General features: G+C 43.8%; 1 protein-coding gene across 1 annotated transcript in view; it reads left to right on the forward strand.

The window, feature by feature from the left end:
- RUNX2 (RUNX family transcription factor 2) overlaps positions 1-21,857 on the forward strand; it is a gene marked incomplete at both ends in the record, with an annotated part of 148,639 nt that overhangs the window by 51,485 nt on the left and 75,297 nt on the right. Inside the window, 5 exon segments of the mRNA XM_084284665.1 lie at positions 10,022-10,044; positions 10,046-10,174; positions 10,176-10,247; positions 10,249-10,326; positions 17,464-17,620. Of these exon segments, the coding sequence (XP_084140791.1) occupies positions 10,022-10,044; positions 10,046-10,174; positions 10,176-10,247; positions 10,249-10,326; positions 17,464-17,620 (459 nt within the window).

Raw genomic sequence — 21,857 nt, forward strand, 5'->3', positions numbered from 1 at the left:
CCATAGCATATGTGCTGAAATACAATGGGGTGAGGTAAGGACATGGGATCATCACTCAGGGAGGCACTCACTAGTTTTAAACTCAGAGTGCTTTCACAGGTAGAATAGTGTTTACTAAAGATTGTATTGATAATTTCAAATATGATTGGGTAAAGAAAATAAGCACATATATTGTATACATATATTACATTAGGCAGACATCACAAATATTGACAGTCCTGTTCTCCTCTCCCACCATTGTAAATCAAGATGTGAACCACTGAAAGACCCTTAGTTATTTATGCATGAGAAACATTTCAGTATTTCAGAAAATATGATATAAAAACACTGATGAAGTTCCCTCTCCTAGCTTAATTTTCATGATTGTCTTGACCAGCTATGTCTCTAGTGGATCCAGAGCATAAAATGGAGAGGAAAGGAGCAGGGAAGGAGCGTAAGATAGGAGTTCAGGGTGGGCAGCCAGGAGAAGAGAAGTGTCTGTCCGATTCTAATTTACTCTAAGATATAGAGCAAACAGACTTGCAGACCAGACAGTTTTCAGACTTACTAAACATCTTGAATGTACTGAGAGCTCTCTGTTTATTTCAGATGCATAAAACACTGCAACTTGCCAGTAAATGCAACTAGGCATGCAAGTGTGTGCATGAAGATAACATATTAGTTACAAGAATTATAATTGTCCTATCATTATCTTTTCTTTCTTTCCTGAATCAGGGTGAATGTGCCATAATCTCTTAAGAATCTCGTGATAAGTAAATGTCAGGAATGGCTTTTTTATTATCATTATTATTTTATTTGGAGCTGCCAACTGTCTATTTTAGACATAACATCACCCTTTGCTGTAGCCTTCCACATAAAAGCACCACGAACAGTAACGTCTCTAAGCAAGCATGAATGATTGGCTTGCAGATTCTTTACCAAAAAGGGAGTTTATTTACTTCACACAGGTCATAAATTTTGTTAGAAAAACTATCAGTGGCAATCTCCATGTGGTGTTTAGTAAACAGTTTTCCTCTGATTCCCTCAGTCCGTGTACTTCAATTGTCGAAAACAGTGGAACAGAGCTGTCTCACACCTAAAACTAAGAAATATTCCAGCTCTTTAAGTGGAAACGAAGAACTGAGAGGCTTTACATATCCGTCAGTGTTCAGACATAGCAGTGTGAAAGGATAAGAGAACAATGCAAAGTAGCCAGTTACCTAAAGGCGTGCCTCCATTTCCCTTATGTGAAGCAGCACCTTATTCCATGAAGGCTCCCACTGAAATCAATGGGACTGCAGGCAGAATAAGGCTTTTCTTTCTTACTTACCAAGGGAAAAAAAAAAAAAGGGGGGGGGGGGGGAAGAAAAAAAAAAAGACAGAGGGTGGGATCTGCCTTTTCATGTAATGGGCTTTTATCTGCTCAAAATCACGCTAACCTCAGGGTGCCAAGCACAGTGTGTTTGAAAGCTTTCCAAGGATGGGAAGAGCTGCTGCATCTTCTCCACTACAAAGGGAAGCTTGGTAGGAATGAGAGCTGCTGTGGTCGTACATGAAAGGTTTTGCCTCTGATTTGCCCCCTCTAAGGACCTCTTACTTGTTTCTCCTGGATACTTCCAGGTTATAGCTATTATTATTATTATTATTATTATTATTATTATTATTATTATTATTGCTTAAATTAGGAAAATGTTTGACTGACTGACTTCACTATGAGTTTTGTCATGAGAAGACAGAAGGATTTTCCCTTGCTTTTCAACACATATGCATTTAATAAATAAAATATTTATAAAAGAAACTTAAATAACAGGTTTGGGTATTATATCACATAAGCTCCTAATGTCAGAATACTCCTAATATTCTGACCTCAGAGAATCTTATTCACATTTGAAAGGCTAGTGTTAATTATTAAAATTTTAATTACTCATTTTACTTTAGGAGCCTGACCATATTTGAGACAAGTATCTTGAAACTTATCATCACTGAATTATGAAGTGCATTAGAACAGAAACGTCCAGAATTTGTACACGACTATTTTTCTTTTCTATCACTTCAAAACAGGCTATTTTAAAAAATCTGTAAAGAATTTTGACTTCTGAACTGACAGCATAAGCCAGATTTCAGCCTGGAAGGAATTTTTATGGTTGAATTATAGACTTCTAAAAGACACAATTTAAAACCGAACTGCTGACAGTCATTCTGATCATGTTTTATAAGCTACCATTAACTAGGATGAGACCTTAAAGGAGGAACACATCCCATATCTCGCTGCTGACTCTAGGGTTTCTTATCCTTCCCTCTAAAACATCTCGTGCAGCCTACTGTCAGGGAGAACAGCGGTCAGACGAGACTGACTACAGATCCAATCCAGTCTAGCGAGCCCGGTGCTGCTACGGAAGCTTTGCAGAATTTAGCTGCCAACTGCTTCGTCTGCACTGCGCACGCGCAGGAGAAAACCTCAACAATTTTCAGAAGGTTACAGCTCAGCCAAGTTTGGGTGGATCCTTTTGGTCAAGGGCAACAAAAGGAACTTATCTGATTTTCTGTCCCTGCTCCTCTCTTCTTTGGTAAAACTTCCCATTGCTGCTCTGGAATAGACACTGGGATGGTTCTAAGAAATGTTTAAGCTTTGGTGAAACAATGTGCTTTGTCTTACCACCGCTCTAGAAAGCAACAGAAGTATTCCTGCTGGAGGGTTCCAAAAAAAATCAGCTTGAGGCAGACTCAGGATTGAAAATCTCATCCTGAACAGTTAAAATTTGGCAACGTTACCTGATTGAAAACAAGGTCTTACACTGGAAAGTGGTAGGCAGGCTTAACTGCAGATACTCCTGGCAGCTTCACCTATAACATTTTTTCTGCCAGATCTTTGTCTTTTATTACTAGAGAGACTTGTTCCTGTGATGTTTAACGTTTTGTCATTAGCTCTCAAGGCCTGGTTCTGGACTGATGCTGTTGTCTTCTGGGACACGGCTGACAATGCCCCAGCTGATGGCCAAGGAGTGATCCTATATTTCTCTCCACACACCAAAGGCCTTAAGACCACACCTAATGTGGGGTGCAGGTGTTTTATGCTAAAACATGAGCAGCGTGCTCAGCATTTTCTGGATTACTTTATATCACAAATATAGTTGTGTTCTTGATCCTCTGGTCTGGCCTGACGTTGCTCAGTTCATCATTGGAAGGAATATCAGGACAGAAAGGGCAAAAATAGACTAATTTTTCTAGTTCCTCAAATAGCTGATTTACTATGTACAATATGTTCACTTCGCATTTATCATTACTCAGTGCTTTGATCTTCTATTTCACCCCTGTAGGCTGCCCTACCTCTTCCAATACTGCATGTTTCCATCCCTTTTTAGAGGAAGTTTTGCACTATTTTCTTTCTATTCCTCCAGCTTCTAGGTTCGTGATACTAAAAAATCTGCCTAACAATTATTTCTGCCATTCGTGCTGCTGAGAATAGATTTCCAATGGGAATCCTCACCACTGCAACACTAGGAGAGTAAATGCAAGGATCTGAAATTGTTGTGGTTGGGAGCATGAAAAATTACCTCTGCTACCTGAGTCTGACATACTCATGGAGGATCTTCCCTGGGAGCTTTATGGAGCTTGTATCTGGCCAGAGTGCACTTCATTAGTCTCTTAAAAACCAGCATGCAAAACGTAGGGACTCTGCAAGGTTCCAAATGTATAAACCCTTTTTAATTACAAACAGTTATACCACCCACTTTCCCCACAGTTAGTCAAGGGAACCAGTTTTCATTGAGGTCAACAGAAAAAATAACCGTGAAGTTTCTGGCTCATGCTGCTTTTATATATGCTGAAAGAAGGAAACAGAAAAAGAAAAAAAAAAAAGTAAGTTCATTTTTTAGCCTTTATGTCTCTAAAACAACGTGCTGTTTTTGTCTGAAATTGTTCAAGATGGTTTCTTTGTTTGTTTTTGTTTTTTCTCATTTTGAATTGGTTACACAGAAATTGTGACCGGGCTTAATGGAAAGGAACAAAGTCAACCTTGCCATGGAAAAAGTTTGTCCCTAACTATGGGACCCTAACAACTTTCTTCAGTTAGATTTTCAGATGGCATGCTACGAGCACAGAAGATGAATATAATTTACTTGAAAAAGATGGGCTAAACTTTTTTTTCTGATCATAGTATGTTGTCAGCTTTTTACTGCCAGACAGGCCATACCTTCCCTTTAAAATATTGCTACAAGGTGGGAAGTTGGCCCTCCTTCCTTTTCCTTCACAACGATGGCATGGCCACCTGCTGCTCGATACCTCACTGAAAATCACACTGTCCCACTGGGGTTGCAGACAGGGTGGGGAATGGGATAACCCTACAGCAGGACTGAGAGCCAGGTTTGCAGCCTGTGCTTGTTAGTGGAGCAGAAAATAAATCATTAGGAGAAAATCCAGACTTCAGTAACTGTTTACTCTCTTGTTTGCATAACATGCGTTTCGCTGCATGCCATGGAGAAGCCAACCATTTTTCAGTAGTGACACGGCAGGTTTCTTACCAGCTTTTTGAATTCATCTCCTGGTATTACTGGTATGCTTTACGGGAGCAGAGCCCTGCTAATTTTTTGACTTCTGAGGACTTTACACGCATTTCTTATATCTGGAAGTATGTGGTAATAACTAGTACCCCTTTCTACACTGAAGCAAAACTTGCCCCAGAGCCAGTCAGCATCAAATCCAGAGGCAGAGCGCACAAGTTTCAGCCATCAGTCCTCGCTTACTACCAAAAACCTAGTGGAAAAAAGTAATATTAAAAGTGATATTCTGGAATTCATTTCTTTATTTGTCTATCTAGTTATTTATTTATTTAATATAATCATTTTCCAGCCTGACTTTCGAACCTCTGTGCTTATATTTGTATCGGGGACTAGAAATGTTAAAAATCAGTGCGTGGTGCTGAAATATTAAATGGCGTCAGCTAATTTCAGGACACAACGAGTGTTCTTTTATCTAGGCCGTAAATCAAGGGGACAGGGACACAGTAGTTAAACAAACCAGAGTTATCCAGAGTCTGAATACGAACGTTGTAGTTACAGAACCCGTTACCACACGTCTACTTAACAGACCAAATAACATGCAAATCTGGAGTTACTATTTGTCTTTTTTTTTAAAAAAAAAAAAAAAAAAGTGCAAAGAATAGCTGGGCAAACAGTCAATTCGCAGCCAAAGCAAAAGTAAAGCACTGCCAAGAGCCACTGGAGCTTATCTTGCCCCTGCTGAAATGAATGGAAATTTGGGCAATCCCTTCTGTAGCACTAAGCTTACTGAAGTTGACACATTTTGACCTGATGCTTATTTTCATGAGTGAATTGAAAACTCTGGGCAGGTAGATTTTGGAAAGAGAATATTGGCACATCCTCAGGTATAGTAATAATTGCTGACGTTGCTGTAGTCACTCCAACTAAAAATATCCAAGGCAATAACAAACCCCATGAACCCGTTCACTTATTCCTTTTTCACAAAGGCTATTTACTTCTATAGCTCAAAATAAATCCTGTACTCATCATATTTACAGCACATTCCAGCCCAGCAAACTGGCATCAAAACTATTTATTTAGGGAACATCATCCAGGTTTGCATCTTTCAAATTCAACAATTATTTTTCCTCTCGAGCATACGATACTTACAACATGAGCGCGCTAGGCCCGGGTTTTAGAAAAGTAACAGTAAACAAACCCTGTGCTGTTTAAAACATTACCTTTTTGGCAAAAAGCGATATAATTATGGCTGCATCCATAACTTAATTAAAAGGGAAAAAGCTGAAAGACAATCAAAATTGCAGCAATCGTAGCTGTACTAATGAAAATCTTATTTTATAAAGTGGATCTGAAGGTGTTTGTTGAGACATAATTTGCAGTGCAAGCACATTTTTTTGCTAACCCTCCTGCAATTCTCTAACATCTTAAAATATGACCCATTTTGCAACCAGGGCTAAAATTCCGAGAAGTTCTGAAATGAAAGCCGAGGAAAGCCGAGCAGCAGGGTTGCTCTCCATTTCAGCCAAATCCCAGCCAAAGTTCCAGATTATATATATCATAACATGAATTACTATTTTGAAAAAATCCCATCCAGCTTTTATGCAAGTCCATAAACATTACTGGTACTTTTATTAATTTGTCCATAACCATTTAAATAAAATGCTAGTGCTCTGAGCTGTGATCTGTTCCAGGCTGTAGTAAGTTCCTGTTAAATGTGTAAATGTTCAGCAGAAAGATATTTTTGCTTGGAGACTGAAAATCAGCTGTGCCAGATACCTGAAACTTTGTTAGGGCGTTCAGTGGAAAATTTTCTTTCAAGATTATAAATAACCATGGACTATTTTAAGTGACCTTACACTAGTAGCTTCCAATAACATATTTGGGTTTATCCTAATTAACTTTTTATTTTATTTTAGTAGGAAGAGAGGCGACTGTAAAACTTTTAGTGTGGCCAATTAAAAGTGGAAATGTATCTTCTTGTTTGAAATGTAATGACTGTCAGGTATATATAGCATTTGGGTATAAGACATCCTCTTGCCTTCTTTCTAGCGCCTTTGGAATGGCTCTAATGGAAAGCTTTTCCCCTCCAGCTAAGGGGAGGGGAGGGAGGGGGGGGGGATGAATTAATAAAACATGGTGGTCACAAACATTTTACTCAAATAATTATGAAAAGGTGTATTTTCGGTATTGCAACTACAGTCAGGTGGAGCTTCTGAATATCCCCTGTGCTCTCGGTGGAGTGTGACAGTCCTTTGGAGGTGCCTGTGGCCCCTGGGGGAAAGCAGCCCCCTGTCCTTGCTGCAGGAGGGGGGGCAAGCTCAGGGAGGGTTTGCTCCTTACCCACAGAGACTGCATATGTGCAGTAGGGTAGGAAACTTCCCCCATCCCCTCTGATATTTGAAGAGGAAAAGAGGAATGAGAAAAAAAAAAAGGAAAAATAAAGAAGTAAAACATAAAGAAATAAATAAAGAAATAAAAATAAAGAAATAAAAATGAAGAAATAAATAAAGAAATAAAAATAAATAAAAAATTAAGAAAAGATAAAGAAATGAAGAAATACAAAATAGAGGCACGAAGAAATAAAAAATAAATAAAGAAATGAAATAAAGAAATAAAAAAAATAAAGAAATAAAACATAAAGAAAAAAGACAAAAAATAGAAATAAAGAAATAAAAATAAGGAAATAAAGGAAAAAAAGAAAAATGAAAAAAAAAAAAAGAAAAAGGAAAAAGGGAAAAAAAATAAAAAAAAATGAAAAAAAAGATAAAAAGTTTAAAAAATATATTTAAAAAACTAAAAAAAGAGTGAGAAGGGGTGTAGCTGCATGCAGGGCGGCGGCGCAGGGGCTGTCGCCCCCCGATGTGGCCGTGGGAAAGACCCCGGGGGGGGCCGGAGCGGCCCCGGCAGCCGCCGTCTCCCCCCCAGACGCGCGGAGCGGCGGTGCGCGGAGCGAGAGCTCTCCCCTGCGACCGAACGGCAGAGCTCGGCCTCCGAGCGCCGCGGCGGGGCCGCCCGGCTCCTGCTGCCCCACCTTCCCCTCCGGTCCCCGGGGGTGTGGGGACGACACACGGTGACCCCCCCTCGCGGGGATCAAAAGGGAACCGGCGGGGGGGCACGGGGAGAGCCTGGGGGGGCTCAGCTCCGCCAGCCCATCTCTCTGCACGGAGGGTGGCTCGGTGTAAAGGATGCGTGGAAGGGATGTCCCCCTCGCAGGACACCCCCCCCAAGACCCCCACCCATGGGCACCCCCCCCCAGGGACACCCAGCACGGCCCCCCCCCGCCACGCCGGCCGCTCGCAAGAAGGTGGCAGGAGCCCGAAGGAGCAAAACCTTAGAAATTAGCGGGAGGGATGTGATAGGTCCTTATCTGCCCCGGGAGGCGGTTACACTTTTTTACTATTGGGTATGTAAATTGTTTTTAATAAGATCTGCCCTTTTTTTTTTTTTCTTTTTTTTTTTCTTTTTCTTTTTTTTTTTTTTAAGGCAGAAAACAAACCAGACTCCCTTTACCTTAATAGTCTGAGGGGGGTTTTATAGCTTTCATTCATTCAGGGAAATGTTTTAGGCGTTAGACTACTGGAGACTTAGAAAAAAAAAAAAAAGAAAAAAAAAAGAAAAAAAAAACTTTGGCACCAGCTTATTATTACTTTTTTTTTTTTTTTTTTTTTTTTTTTTAACAAGATTTTTCATATATATATATTTTAAAACAAACAAGCCCCAGAGTGTTAATGGAAAAAACCCGGCGAGAAGTGGAGCTCGGAGACCGTGTCCCGCTGCCCCCCTTCCCTGTCCTCGTCCCCCTCCCCGTGGGTGAGCCCGGCTCGGAGCAGAGTTTCTCCTCCTGTGGGGGATGCACATTGTTTTATTTATTTTGAAGGCTGCAGAAGTCTGAGGACTGAAGCACCACGTGCTGCTGACTCTCATCAGCATAATGATCGCCTTAGCCAGAGAGTCCTGTATATATAAACCACAAAAACCTAATCATTAGAAATCCCAGCCTCCAAAAACCACATTCAGGACAAAAAACCGTGGCGTGTTTTTTCGGCTCCTTCATCTTCCCCGACCTCAACTTCTTGGGACCCAAAAGAAGTTTTGTTGTTTTTGCTTTGCTTTTTTTTTTTTTTTTTTCAAAACGATTTTCAGAAAGAAAAATAACTCAGACAAACCGACGTTTTAATGATTTTTTTTTGCTGCTGTTGTTCATCAGGGGCGGAAAAAAAAAAAAAAAGGAAAGATTTTTGTTAGCCTATTCAACTCAACGGACTTGGATCCAGCAGCGACTTAATTAAAAGGACCGGACTGCACCGAGGCTGCCTTTTCCCAGAATTTACTTGGGCATATTTTAGAAATCAGCCTAAAGAGAACTGTTTTTTTTTCTTTCTTTCCTTTTTCCTTTTTTTTTTTTTTTTCCCCAAACTGCGCTCCCCGCTTTTTTTTTTTTTTTTTTCCCTGGGAATCCGAAAGTTCAACTTTTCTTAAGCCCCGAAGCCTCCCAGAGGAACCGGCTAAAGCCTCTCTTCTCATTCTCAGCTGTGGGACTTCCCTCCTGGCCCGGCCCCCCTAAAACTTTCTTTTCACCCCAACCCCCCCCCCCCCCCTCCGGGAGCGCCTTTGCGGAGCCCCGGCTTCCTAAAGCCAAGGGCAAGAAGCGGGGGAGCCCAGCGGGACTTCGTCCGTATTTCTTTTTGTTTTTCCTTTTTCTTCTCCTATTTTTTTTTTCGCTGTTTATTTGTCCGGAGGAGGAAGACTTCTTTGGAGGAAACCGGGACGTTCCCCTCGACACCCCCCTTGAAAGTTCCGCTCCTCTGCTGGCCGCCGCGCACAGCAGCAGCCCAGGAAGCCCGAGCGGCAGCAGCGCCTTCGCTTCTCCCCAGCCAACCTTAGAAAATCCGAAAAGAAAAAAAAAAAAAAAAAAAGGACTGGGAGGGAGGGGAAGGAAAAAAAAAAAAAAAAAGGAAAGAAACTCAAGCACTTGAGGAAAGAAGCGGTGGCGAGAAGGAGGGAAAGGAGCAGAGAGACTGTGCGAGAAGGGAGGAAGGAAGGAGGAGGAGAAGCGGCGCGGTGCAGCCGGGACCATGCAGCTTCCAGCCGGGCTCTGCTGAGAGCCGCAGCCCCGGCCCCAAGCCCACCGTCGCCCTCCTCGCTGCTGCGGGCTGCAGGCGCCCCCAGACCGGCATCGCATCGCCCCCCGCCCCGTCCGGCTGCCTCGGAGAAAAACAAACAAACAAACCAAAAAACAACAGACTGAGATTTTTTTTTTTTTGCATTTAATCTGCTGGCTTTTTTATTATTGTTATTATTATTATTTTTTTCGCTTTTTGGCACTTAATCTTGACGCCTCCACTTTTTCATTCACCCTTTTTTTTCGACGATTTTTTTTTTTAATTTTTATTTTTTACAACCCCCTGCCCCCCCCCCCCTTTTTTTTTTTTTTTTCTACACGCCTCCTCCAGCGATCCCCCCTCACCGCTCCCCCCCCTTCCCCCCCCCCCCCCGCCCCCCAATTCGCTAACTTGTGGCTGTTGTGATGCGTATTCCCGTAGATCCCAGCACCAGCCGGAGGTTCAGGCCCCCCCTCCAGCAGCCTGCAGCCCGGCAAGATGAGCGAAGTCAGCCCGGTCGTAGTAGCCCAACAGCAGCAGCAGCAGCAACAGCAGCAGCAGCAGCAGCAGCAGCAAGAAGCCGCGGCCGCCGTGCCCCAGGCTGCGCCCCCACGATAACCGCACCATGGTGGAGATCATCGCTGACCACCCCGCCGAGCTGGTCCGCCACCGACAGCCCCAACTTCCTGTGCTCCGTGCTGCCCTCGCACTGGCGCTGCAACAAGACCCTCCCGGTGGCATTCAAGGTGAGCCCCCCCCCCCACAACGCCCCCCCACAACCCTCAAGACCCAGCCCCCCCGGCGCCCCCCCCCCCCCCTTTCCACCTTCCCAGCCGATGCTGTCCTGGCAAAGGGGATTTCGTGCCCCCCCCCCCCCCCCCCCCCGGAGTCATTGCTGTGTGTATGGGGCCCCCCCCCTCAGCACCCCTCATCCTGAAGTGCCCCCTCTCCGTCTTGTGTTGATTCGTGTCCCCCCCGTGTGTCCACCCCTTCGTGCTGCAATGACTTCTGTGCCTCCCCAATGACTTCTGTGTCCCCCTCAGTGACTTTTGTGACCCCCTCAGTGACTTCTGTGCCCCCCTCAATGACTTCTGTCCCCCCCTCATCCTTCATTCCTCGTCTTGCAATGACTTCTGTGCTCCCCCGCTACAGTGTCTCCTGCCCCCCCGCTCCATCCTGCAATGACTCGTTCTCCCCCTCCCTCCTTGCATCTGTCTCCCCCCCCCACACACACACTTCAGCCTGCAATGATTCCTGAGCCCCCCCCATCTTGCACTGATTTCTGTGTCCCCCATCCTGCTGTGCCTCTTGTGCCCCCCCCTCCCGTCTCGCACTGCCTCCTGTGTGTCCCCCTGCCGTCCTGCACCAACTTCTGTGCCCCCCTCCCTCCGTCCTGCGCTGACTTCTGTGCCCCCTCTGTCCTGCGGTGACTTCTGTGCCCCCCCAGTGCCTCCTGTGTCCCCCTCCCACCCCCATCCTGCACTGAATCCTTCCCCCCCCTCCCCAATGTCCCCGGTGTGTGTGTGTCCCACTGACCCTCAGGAGCTTCTGTGCCCCTTGCAATGCCTCCTGTGCCCCCCCCCCCCCCCCAGGCCTATAGGGGTTTTGTACCCCCCTTGTGCTTCAGTACCCCCTGCACCCCCCCAGCCTGGCAGTGCCCTTTGTACCCACCCTGTCCTGCTGTCTCCTGTGCCCACCCCATCCCGCTGTGCTTCCCGTGTCCCCTGCAATGCCTGGTCACCCCCCCCCCCCCACCTCCCACCCTTCGGGGGTCATCCCGTTATTTCCCTCCCCACAGGGCAGAGCTGGTGTCCCCCCCCCCCAAGCCTCTCCCTCTGTCCGTGTGCCACCCCCAGCCCAAATCCTCTCTTTCCCACTTTTTTTTTTTTTTTTTTAAATCCCCCCCCTTCCCCCCCATTGAGGAATGGGCAATTTACTTGCGTGCAAGAGCTGGGTGCAAAATGGATGCCCCCCCCCCAACGTCTGCCTCTATCCCTGTCCTGAGGCTGGCGGGGGTCACACTGGGGGGTTGCTGTGAGACGTGCTGTGAGGGATGGGGTCCCTGGGGGGGGTCAGGCTGGGATGGAAGAACGAGAGTGGGTCTTCGGTGCCACCCCTCCTCCCCCATCCCAAAGCCCTCCTGCGGCCCACAGGCAGCGCGGGCCGAGATGGGGCGGGGAGACCCCAAGGCGGAGGCCGGGACCCCCTCACTTCTCCTGATGGAGGAGCAGGGAAGCGCCTGGCCCTGGGATGCTCCCTCCTCAGCAAGGCCTGGGATGCCATGTCCCGCTGCATCCCCACCTCGGGCGAGGAGAGGGCTGCTTGGCTGCTCCATCAACAGCACCGGTTGTGTGCTTGCAAGTGAGCCCTCCTCCTCCCCTGCAGCATCCGACAGCATTAGCTTTGGATGTCCTCTCCCGTGGCCTTTGGTGGGGACGGAGAGGGATGGGTGTCCTGGGACACCTGCCCGGCTTCGGCCTGGGATGTGGGGTGCCTGTGGAGGGCTGGAAGGGAGCTGGGCTTGTAAAGGGTCTGAGCGTTTCCAGGCGTGCGCTGGAAAGCCATACTGGCATTACCGCTTTTTGCGGGGAAAATTGTTAAAAGTGGCTAAACGTAGCGGTTCCCAAGGGGCTGTCAGTAACGGTGCCATGCTGATGGAAGGCAGTAGGGATGCAGGCTAGGGCAGGCCAAAGATTGCGGGTACAGGCAAGGAACCTGTCGGGCTTCGAGGTGCAGGACGGCTCCGAATGTGGCCTGCTTTTGTGGTCGGCAAGGGTCAGGCTGAGTGGAAATAACAGAAAAACAGTGCCTCGGTGGGTGCTGCTGGGCCAGGCGTGGGCCACGGAGCGGTTCTGCTTCACGGGGCTGCGGTGTGAGGAGGAGCTCTCCCAGGGCCGTGATTGTGATTTAATTCAGTAGTAGATTAGGTTGGTATTGTAGCCGCTTTCTATAGACGCGGTGTGGGAGCTCTCACATTACCGTATCCGTATTTCTGTTTTCATTCGAAAACCCCGAGCCTTCTCCCACCTTACGGCGATTCAAAGGATGCGGTCGCAGCTCATTAGAATAAGGGAGAGATCTACACTAAACATTAAAGTATTTAGAATGATACCCCAATAAGACTACGTCCATGCGATAAAGGGGTTGAAAAAGGATCAGAGCATTTCCCAAATTGCTAATATTCATATGTACTTCTACGTGTCTTGTATTTGGGTCATAAGTGGGGTTGCTGACAGGCAGGTATGGGTCTGACCGATCTACTGATGCCTCACAATTGCTGAATTGTCCCTCCAGCTCTGGGCACGTCTGTGCTTTCCCATGTAGCATGCAATCCGTACTTTGTTCTCTTTCAAATATGGCATATATATATGCCCTTACTTACTGGTGAATTAATTAGAAACTCAGTTGAAATAAATTTGACAATTCTTAAAGTTGTATGTCATTTGTCAAATGCGGCTTGTCTGCAGCTGCCCAGTGCTTTTAGACCAAAGAAGCTGCAGCAAAACACTTGATGTGATACAACAGAGTGGGAATTATCGCAGAAAAAGAAAAAAAAGAGACAGATTTGGGCTATAGAAATCTCGGCTAAGCAGTAACTTGAAAGTAAAATGGCTCACAGACAACACACTTTTTGAAGTTTTATTGGCAATAAATAATATGTTGATGATAATGTTTTGAGTGGTGCGTTAAGTGTGTCATAATTCTCTCTCAGAGATCTCCAGTTAAAAAGTACCCTGGATATAGCACTGTTTTAATTTAAGAAAAAAACAGATATAAATCATATGCAGGAAAGGAAGTATGTTATAAACAGTGCTGGGTTTGATTATAATTTTGTGAAATAATGTTGGCTAAGTATTACATTTGAATTTTAAGTATTAATATTTACACACTCTGGGGAGGGAGTCCGCATTGAATGTACTAACTAATAAGATTGCTAATGCAAACTGTTTTTGTGGTGAAGAGCATTAAACATGTACTTCCTAACAGAGCTCTCACAATCTCGTAATATTCAAGCAGAAAAGGAATGGATATTGTGCACTGGGATCCACATCATATTTACTCACTGATGTTTCTTAATAGCCAGCCGCCCTTTATCTGTGTACAGTCATCAGGATTTGGCCCTCTGTTTATGCTGCTGTCTGGGAGTTTTACTGAAGTCATAAAGACCCAAATTGCCACCCTAGATGTTACGAGAGGCTTCTGGACGTTGTCTTGCATGAGGCTGGTAACAGTAAAGCACCTTAGTGGACGTAAAGGCAGGAAAAAAATTGACGTGAGGTATATATACACCATCTCTCCCAGTAGCACCACAGTAGTTCAGGGTCTGTCAGCATTTCCACTCCAAACCCCAGTTTTCAGACTTTATAACTCAGCTGTTTTAAATAACTTCAAGCTGAAACCTGGTGTATAAATTGTCAGCCCAGATGTGTATTTTTAAACAAAAAAGTAGTGCAAATCAGTTATTCTGTTTTAAGTTATAGAACATTAAAATATTTTTAATAGTATCAGATGCTCTTTTGGCAATCTCTGGAAAAGACATTCTCACTACGGAAGATTTGACATTCAGAGGCTGTTTGAATTCGGTATATTGCAAGAGGAGTTATTGAAGTGATAGGTATCAATGTCTGAGGGGAGCTATTTAGCAAGTACACTAGCTTTTTTTTTTTTTTTTTTTTTTTTTGAAACGAGCGTTTCGCTCTGTAGAAAGCCTTAGTACCTGCTCCTGTTCAGTATTTCTGCTTCGTGCATATAGCTTCCATCTTTTAGGATACATTCTTTGGCAATTTTCAATCCCTCTGGACAGAAAACGGGCAAACAGGTTGCCTGACCAGATGAGAATTGTGCTATGCAAAAAAAATACATAGTTATTTTCGACTTGTAAGAATAGGTTTGTTTTTATTTTGTGGTTTCGTCTGAGTTCTAGTATCATGTTGAGTTTTAAAGAAAGCAAAATTATTTTTAATCATCAAAATGTGTAGGTAGCTTGATGCGGAAAATGAATGCTATGAAATGATGGAGGTATTTATGTTTGAAGAATAGGTAAAATACTTGCATTGTGGCTCTTTTCATCTTTAAATTTTTACTTAGTTCTTTTTCATTTCACAGTGCACTTGCAATCCATTTTCTATGAATATTCAAAAAATTTTTGATTGAGACATGGCATAAAATCACCAAATCAAGGTTTATGCAATTCTTTCAATATGTAAAGTTACATTTTAAAATTCTCAGTGATCTATATTTCCCCGGGTTTCAAATTTGTTTTGCGAAGAAGCTTTGTTCTAGACAGTGCTGTTATTTACACGTGCAGTAATCTTCTGGTATTTCGTGACAGAAAAAGACACGAAAGTAGGAAAATTACAAACATCTTACTCCCGTAGCATAGCAGGGGAACTTTTTGTGTAAGAGGACTTTCTTTTAATAGCCGAAGTTGCGTGTTTTCACCCCTGATCTCAGCTCGCCTTTTCCTCCAGCCCTCTCCTCGTAAGCCTCCCGGAGATGTTGCATCATGCTGCATCAGCAGCCAGTGCGTTGCAGCCGGGATGCGGTCCTCGATCAGGCGTGATAGCGCAGCGAGCCCGGCAGCGGCACGTGCAGCTCCACACCACTGCCTGGGCTGCCAAACTGCACCAGCATCGACAGAGGAAAGCTAGGAAAGAAACCTCTGAGAAGTACCGGCAGGGGTGCAGAAGGGCCTTTTTAGAGGCTTTCAGTCCCGCTCGCCTCTCTTCCTCTTGCCCAGGCGATGCAGCTGGGGGCAAGGGGTGCTGCAGGCTGCCCGCTGCGTGCCCCAGCTTCCTAGGCAGCCGGAGGTGAGCAGGGGCTGCAGTCATTTCACTCCCTCTTCCGAGGCCCCCGACAGACTCACACTTCCTCCCGTGCTCTCGGTTTCTCTGCATTTCTGGAGTTAATGCGATTTTTTTGTTTGTGACAAATAAAAAAGCAGAGGTTGCAACCACCCTGGGTGTTAATGTGCATAACAAGAGTGCCCAGAGTTAGCACACTATCACAGAGAAGGGAGCGCTTTAAAAGCAGCCCCTTACTTTAAAACTTTAAGCTGATAGCCATTTATTAAGGGTTCGACTCAGCCCCTCTGCTCAGCCGATGATTATTGGTGATGTGATTACCATTTGCCTCCAGTGGGATTCTTTACACCTCGCTTTGAAGCCCTCGGACCTGGTTGCTGTCAGACCCAAGGCAGGGAGCTGGTGGCATCTCAGATCTTATCCACAAAGGTGGCTCTTGCGTTTTCGTGCTCAGGGACATTTGAATCACTTTAAAGTCAAATCCTTCCATGTAGACCTCACAGCAGTTAGTGGCAGGACTCTGTTTTCAATTTTGAGTGGTGTTACCTGGTGTTTTGTGGAAAAACAGAAAGGCATCGGGGTAACCCATTTTTATTTTTTTCAGTCAGCTTTGCTTTATGCTTTCCCTTAAGAAGATGAACCCCATTTTTCAATAACACAGTCTATTTTAAATGTTTTCAGGTTTTGTATACCTTTGTCATTAATTTTTGTTGTCATGTAGAAACACTTTACAGTGTACTGGGCCATGCAATGCTCTCCATATATATTCAGAACTCTTTCTTTTTACTTAATTAATATTACAGTGCAACCTTCAATTATTAGTTTCAGGCATGATCATTTATGGGAAAAACATTTCAAGCAGGGCTTATGACAAAATGTCATGCATATTTCAGGAGACAGAATAAAATGAGTTATATAAAAAGTCATAGCTCACCATGTAAACTGGTAGAAATTGCAAAAGAACAGGTTTTGTGTCTCAAAGTTATGTTTTTTTTGAAGTTGCAGCTCAGCCGTGCAGTATTTGTGGACCTCTTTTTGTTGTAAATGCATTTCTAGCATCAGTATTAGTTAACTGGGCAACAGGAAATTATTTCCACTTCTATGGAGTTGTTATTTTTTTTTTTATACCGTGTGAAGAAATGTGTATATTTTCTTCCTAGTAACTTAGTATTCCTGTTTAACTTTTTTTTTGCTTTAAAAAGTAACAGTGTGGTAATAACTTAGGTATCGCTGGTGTTTTCAAATTAAAATATAGTGGCTGTCCACTCTGGGGTATTTATCTCATCACAGGTTAGAGCACTACAGAACTGCCGAGGCATAGAAGTGGGACTATCAGGGAGCTGCAATGTAGGGAGAAACACTTTAATTTATTCTGCTCACCCATCCTGGAATTTGAGCGGGGTATCGGTGCTAACCACACGCGACTCTTGCGAGCGCTCTGAAGATTTACATGCCTGCGAGGAAATGCAGCCTTTGTTTCATCTTGCATCTGAAGAGCTTGACTTGCAGCCACGGAGTGCTCCATCGCAGCTTGCTGCGAGCCATGCCCGGTGCCACCCCGGTGCCACCCGTCGCAATGGGTCCGTGGGTGCTGCTGGTGGCCCTGTGAGGTGGCAACAGGCTGGGAGGCTGGGCCCGACCACCACCAACCCAGTCTGAGTGCTGTGGCTGCTGATAGCAATCCCTGACTTTCCATTTCAAATGTGCTCTCGTGTGTAATTTATGGCTACGAGCCCTGCCTCGTGTTTTCTTGCTGCACACTGGTTGCTGAGAACAAAGTTGGCCTTCAGGAAGTATTAAACCAGGCCCTCTACATAAGGCTGTTGAATGTTTCAGAAGAAATGTAACAAAGAAGTAACTCCCTATTAGGCTGTGAGAGAGGGAGACAATACATGATGTTTCTTTGTTTGATGTGGCACTTTGTTCTGTGTTCAGCTAACACATGACTGTTCACCACAGTTGGCTGGAGAAGCTGCCACAGAGCTTCGTCATGAGCATGGCAGGGTGCAAAGCTGGGACGGCGACACGCGTTTTCGAGGGTTGTCTCACGAGCTGTGGTTTTTCTTCCCGTTTTAACAGGTGGTGGCCTTGGGAGAAGTGCCCGATGGTACCGTGGTCACTGTCATGGCTGGAAACGATGAGAACTACTCTGCAGAGCTGCGAAATGCTTCTGCCGTGATGAAGAACCAGGTGGCCAGATTCAATGACTTACGATTTGTGGGAAGAAGTGGAAGAGGTAGGCCACTGTGCTATACGCGTTCATAGTGAAGCAAAAGAAAAGTCTAGACATCAGACTCATTTCACAAGGAAATACAGATTAGCGTGTAAATAAATCGCTGTCAGCCTTTTATGAATGCATCTTTTATTTGCAAGCTTCAGCAAACTTTGTCCAACCAAGTGAAGTGTTTTTCTCCCTCGCAAAGTTTTTCTGCCGCGTCTTTGTTCATTTTTGAGACACCAGTTTTACAAAAATGATTCACAGAATACATTGGTTCCCTATTCTAATTGAACAGCAAAAGTGGAAGAAAGTGAGGATATTTGTGATGAGTTTTGTACAGTCAGATAGTGCATCTCAGGCCACGGTAACAAGAGACGCAGAATTCCCTTTAGCAGCAGAGCTTCTTCTGAAGTCGTTGCAGAAGAGCTATAATTAAGGCGGTTTTGCATATCACATGTGCTATAGGTTATATTCTTTAAGGGCTTACAGCTATTGGTAGAAAGCTTTCTAGTGACTTCCCTGCCCTTTACGATCAAACTACATATGACCCACAGAGATACGCCTTACTTTTCTTTTTAGTAACCTGGCTGACTTTTTTATGAATTGCTATAAGCTTTGGCTTGAACGAAATTTAACCTTTGCTTTAAATGTCAGGGCGGGTGACTTTCAATTTTTTTGAAGATTTAGAGTGCTGTCATTGTCCTCCAGCTGTTCAGGACCTTCCTGTAACCTGGGAAGCACACTGCAGTTATAGAAAGCCTTTGTAATCACTGAGAGTCAGAAAAGAATTTAAGATTCTTGTAGCTGCCTTAAAATTTGAGGTAATGATTGAAAGGATTGCTTGAAGGAAGCTGGCACTTCAGTCTTTGCTGCAGAAATCCTCAGAGGGGTTTGTTATATCAGTCCTTGCTTCAACCTAAATATTTTTGCTTTACGTACTCACAGTAATTATTCATTTTTAAACTGGTCCTGCATGGAGGGAAACAAAGAAATAAAAGCTGAACGGTCTGTGCTGGGAAATAGCAATAAAGCTAATTTACAATAGTATTCCTTAAAAAAAGCAGTTGTAATTCATCTTAAGTAAGGAAAGAACATTTGTCAAAAAAAAAAAATCAAACATATGACAGAGGCCTAGATAGTTTAAGTCAGTCAGAATGCTTTTACAATTACCGGTGTTTTGTGAAAGTGATTCCATAAGTGTGGCTTGAGTGGCTACTTTTTTATTTTAGTAACCTGGCTAAACAATTTGTTATTTTACAACTTGAAAATTATTGATAATAAAGAATAACTCGAAATGCAGAATAACTACTGCAGAAGTAATGCAGTATAAATGCAGACTTCACTGCCCTTTTGGATAAGGTGCTACCTTCCTCTTCCATTTGTCTTGCTTTCTTTGAAAAAACAGTCTGCTTTGTTATTCTGCTGATGGATTAGGTTTGAAGGTTCCCTGGCTCCATCACTAATGCTTGCCTTACAGTAAAAGTTCAGCAGTGTATCAGTATTTCAGCAGAGCTGAAAAAGAACTGAGATATGATGTACTACCTCTGATCTGTGAATTTCATTTGAAATGTATGATATATACTTTTTTATTAAAACATAGGAAATGAACTAGAGAGCCTACAACCTCAGTAGCTATAGATATAGACACATGTAAACACAAAACTTCTGAAATTTGGTTCCAGTAATTTAATTTATATTGGTATCTAGTAGATTTGGAATAGAACTTTTCTCTGATCAATCTGGGTAGAATCTATGGAAAAGTGATAGTGTACTTTTCAAACCCTCAACATATTTATTTAAGAGACTTCAAAGAAAAACAAAGGGTGTGCACTGTTTTACTATATTGGCTTTCTGAGTTTTGGCTAGTTTCCCAAATAGCAATTTTTATATTTAAAAAAAAAAAAAAAGGAAGAAAAAAGACAGACTTAACTGCTTGCAGACTTTTCACGCATGGAAGATGAAGAAAGCTTCTTTTGATGAAGTGTAATTATGTCCAAACAGAGCTGACCCCCTCCCCCTATATTTCTTATGATCTTAACGGAAGAAAGTAGGGCTTTTCCTTTGAAGCAGCCGGGACTCGGTGGAGGATCTGAAATGCTGCATTCTGCTGCCAGAGGCAGGATGGAGAAATTGGTCCAGACTTGTCTTCCAGACTTAGAACAGAGAGGGAGAGAGAGAGAGAGAGAGAGAAAAGGAGAAAGAGTTATCATTAATGATAGATTTTTATAACTCCGCTTAAAATAGCAGGAAAGAAAGCAGTAGTTGCAAACAGAAGTGAGAAAGCTACTTACATAGACAAATATCGGTAGATGCAGGTCGTGAAGTAGAACAGGAAAAATAAAGTAATAAAGAAATCATTTTTTTCGGTGGCGAGAAGCTAATCCACACCTGTTCCTGACTTTAGATTTACATCTTTCTAAACAGCTTGCTCTTTGATCTCTGTATCTCTAAATTTGATTGTGAAGTCTGAATCATCAACTTACCACTTCACCTTCTCTCCCACGTTTTTTTCTTGCTTCCCATGGCTCAATGGAGAAACTTGAATTTTATACATATTAATGCTGCTTGCCTGGCAGAAGCCCTGACTTCACGCTTTTGTTTGTATAATGTCTCTTAAACACCTTTCTGGATTCATCAGAATAAGTAACCAGAGCTCTTTATGTGAATGCAGAAGTTGTTTGTATGTGGTTTTGAGGCAGTAGCTCACTTTTACAAGCCTGATCCACAGCGCAGAGAAGAAAGAATTCCTGTCTTCAATAAGCAGGGGATCATAACTTTAATTTTGTTGTCTCCTGATACTTTAATCACATTAGTATCTAACTGAAAAAATATGCAACACACACAAGCTGCTGAGTCTCCTTTCAAGCTAATTTCTGTTTTTTGCCTTGTGCTTCAACATATGTCCATCTCGTCCTTTTCTGTGTCGGCTAGACTCACATGTGTGAATAACAAAGAATGCACAGTTTAGACACACTAAAGCAATAGTGCCAGATGCCTGCTTGGATAGGGAATTTAATAAAAGAGTACTACAATTAGTCTTCAGCTTCTGAAAGTGGGTAGTTGAAATGACTAAGGGCATAAAGGCAAACGATAAAAAGTGCATTAAAGGATTTCGTAGCGGAGGAAGGATATCTGTGAAATCAGTTACATCTATCTGTGGAAAGCATAAGCATCATTGAAACGTGTGACCTTAAAAATTTATTTTGTTCTTAATCCTGTAATATGTAAATCATCTCTTGAAAGCTCTGGAACCTGAGCGTGCTGGCAGGGCTGTGCAGCGCCCTGCAATAAAGCGATGTATTGTTTACTGAGTGCGGTGGGGCTTCATGAATGTTACTTCATTAGTGCTTCTGTGTGTTAGAATACCAGCTAGGGAACAAAACCAGTTTCCCTTTCAAATTAGGTGCTTACCTGTTCAACTTGGGCTGGCTGAGAGGCGGTAATGAAGTACTCACAGGCGAGGTCGAAACGCAGCTCTTTATGAAGGAGCGTGTATTTGCTGGCTTCTGTATCATCCGAGGATATATTTAGTGCAGAAAACCTTGCAGTGCTTTTCTACAGAATGAGTTTACAGGGTCTTTGAAATAGTATGTTTTGCTGGGCTAATTTTTAGTTGTAATAGACTTCAGTACTAATTTGGCACAGAAGTAGGAACGGTAGCGTTGGAAGGCCAAATTCTTCATTCCGAGGTGTATGGAAAATCCCTTTAGCATCTTTGGCAGCTGCCAATAGTATTCTACCCGTTTTATATGGGTAACTGTGGTCTGCGTGGCGGCATAGTATGATTTCATACGAGCTCTTTGACACGATAGGCTGGTGCTAACGGAGGCCTTGAGTCTGTCGCTGGTGAATTTATAGGTATCCAGGCAATAGGCTGAATTCCTGCTTGGATAGGGATAAAAGGCTCAGAGCCTTTCAGACCTAAACAAGCAGGCATGCAGGCACTGTGTGCTTCATTAGGGAAGCTGCTGTACGTCTGAGCTCTGCCTGTGTGCATGCCGACACCAACAAAAGAAACAGGTTAAATGGGGGGGCTGAGGACAGGCAGGACTGAAAGACTGGACATCCTACAAACACCTTACTCTCCCATGGTGGCCATTCTGAAAAGTTGTGTGAAATAACCCATTTCCCCATGGAACTGGGGGGAGCCACCTTCAGCCATGCATCTCTGTTGGCATCCGAGGCCGAACTGAGCCTTCTTGAGATTTTTACACCTTTGCCAGCGTCTTGACCTCCACTCTCACGGAGAGGTGGG

Source organism: Netta rufina, assembly GCF_964035555.1.
Source record: "Netta rufina genome assembly, chromosome: 3".
NCBI classification, from domain to species: Eukaryota; Metazoa; Chordata; class Aves; order Anseriformes; family Anatidae; genus Netta; species Netta rufina.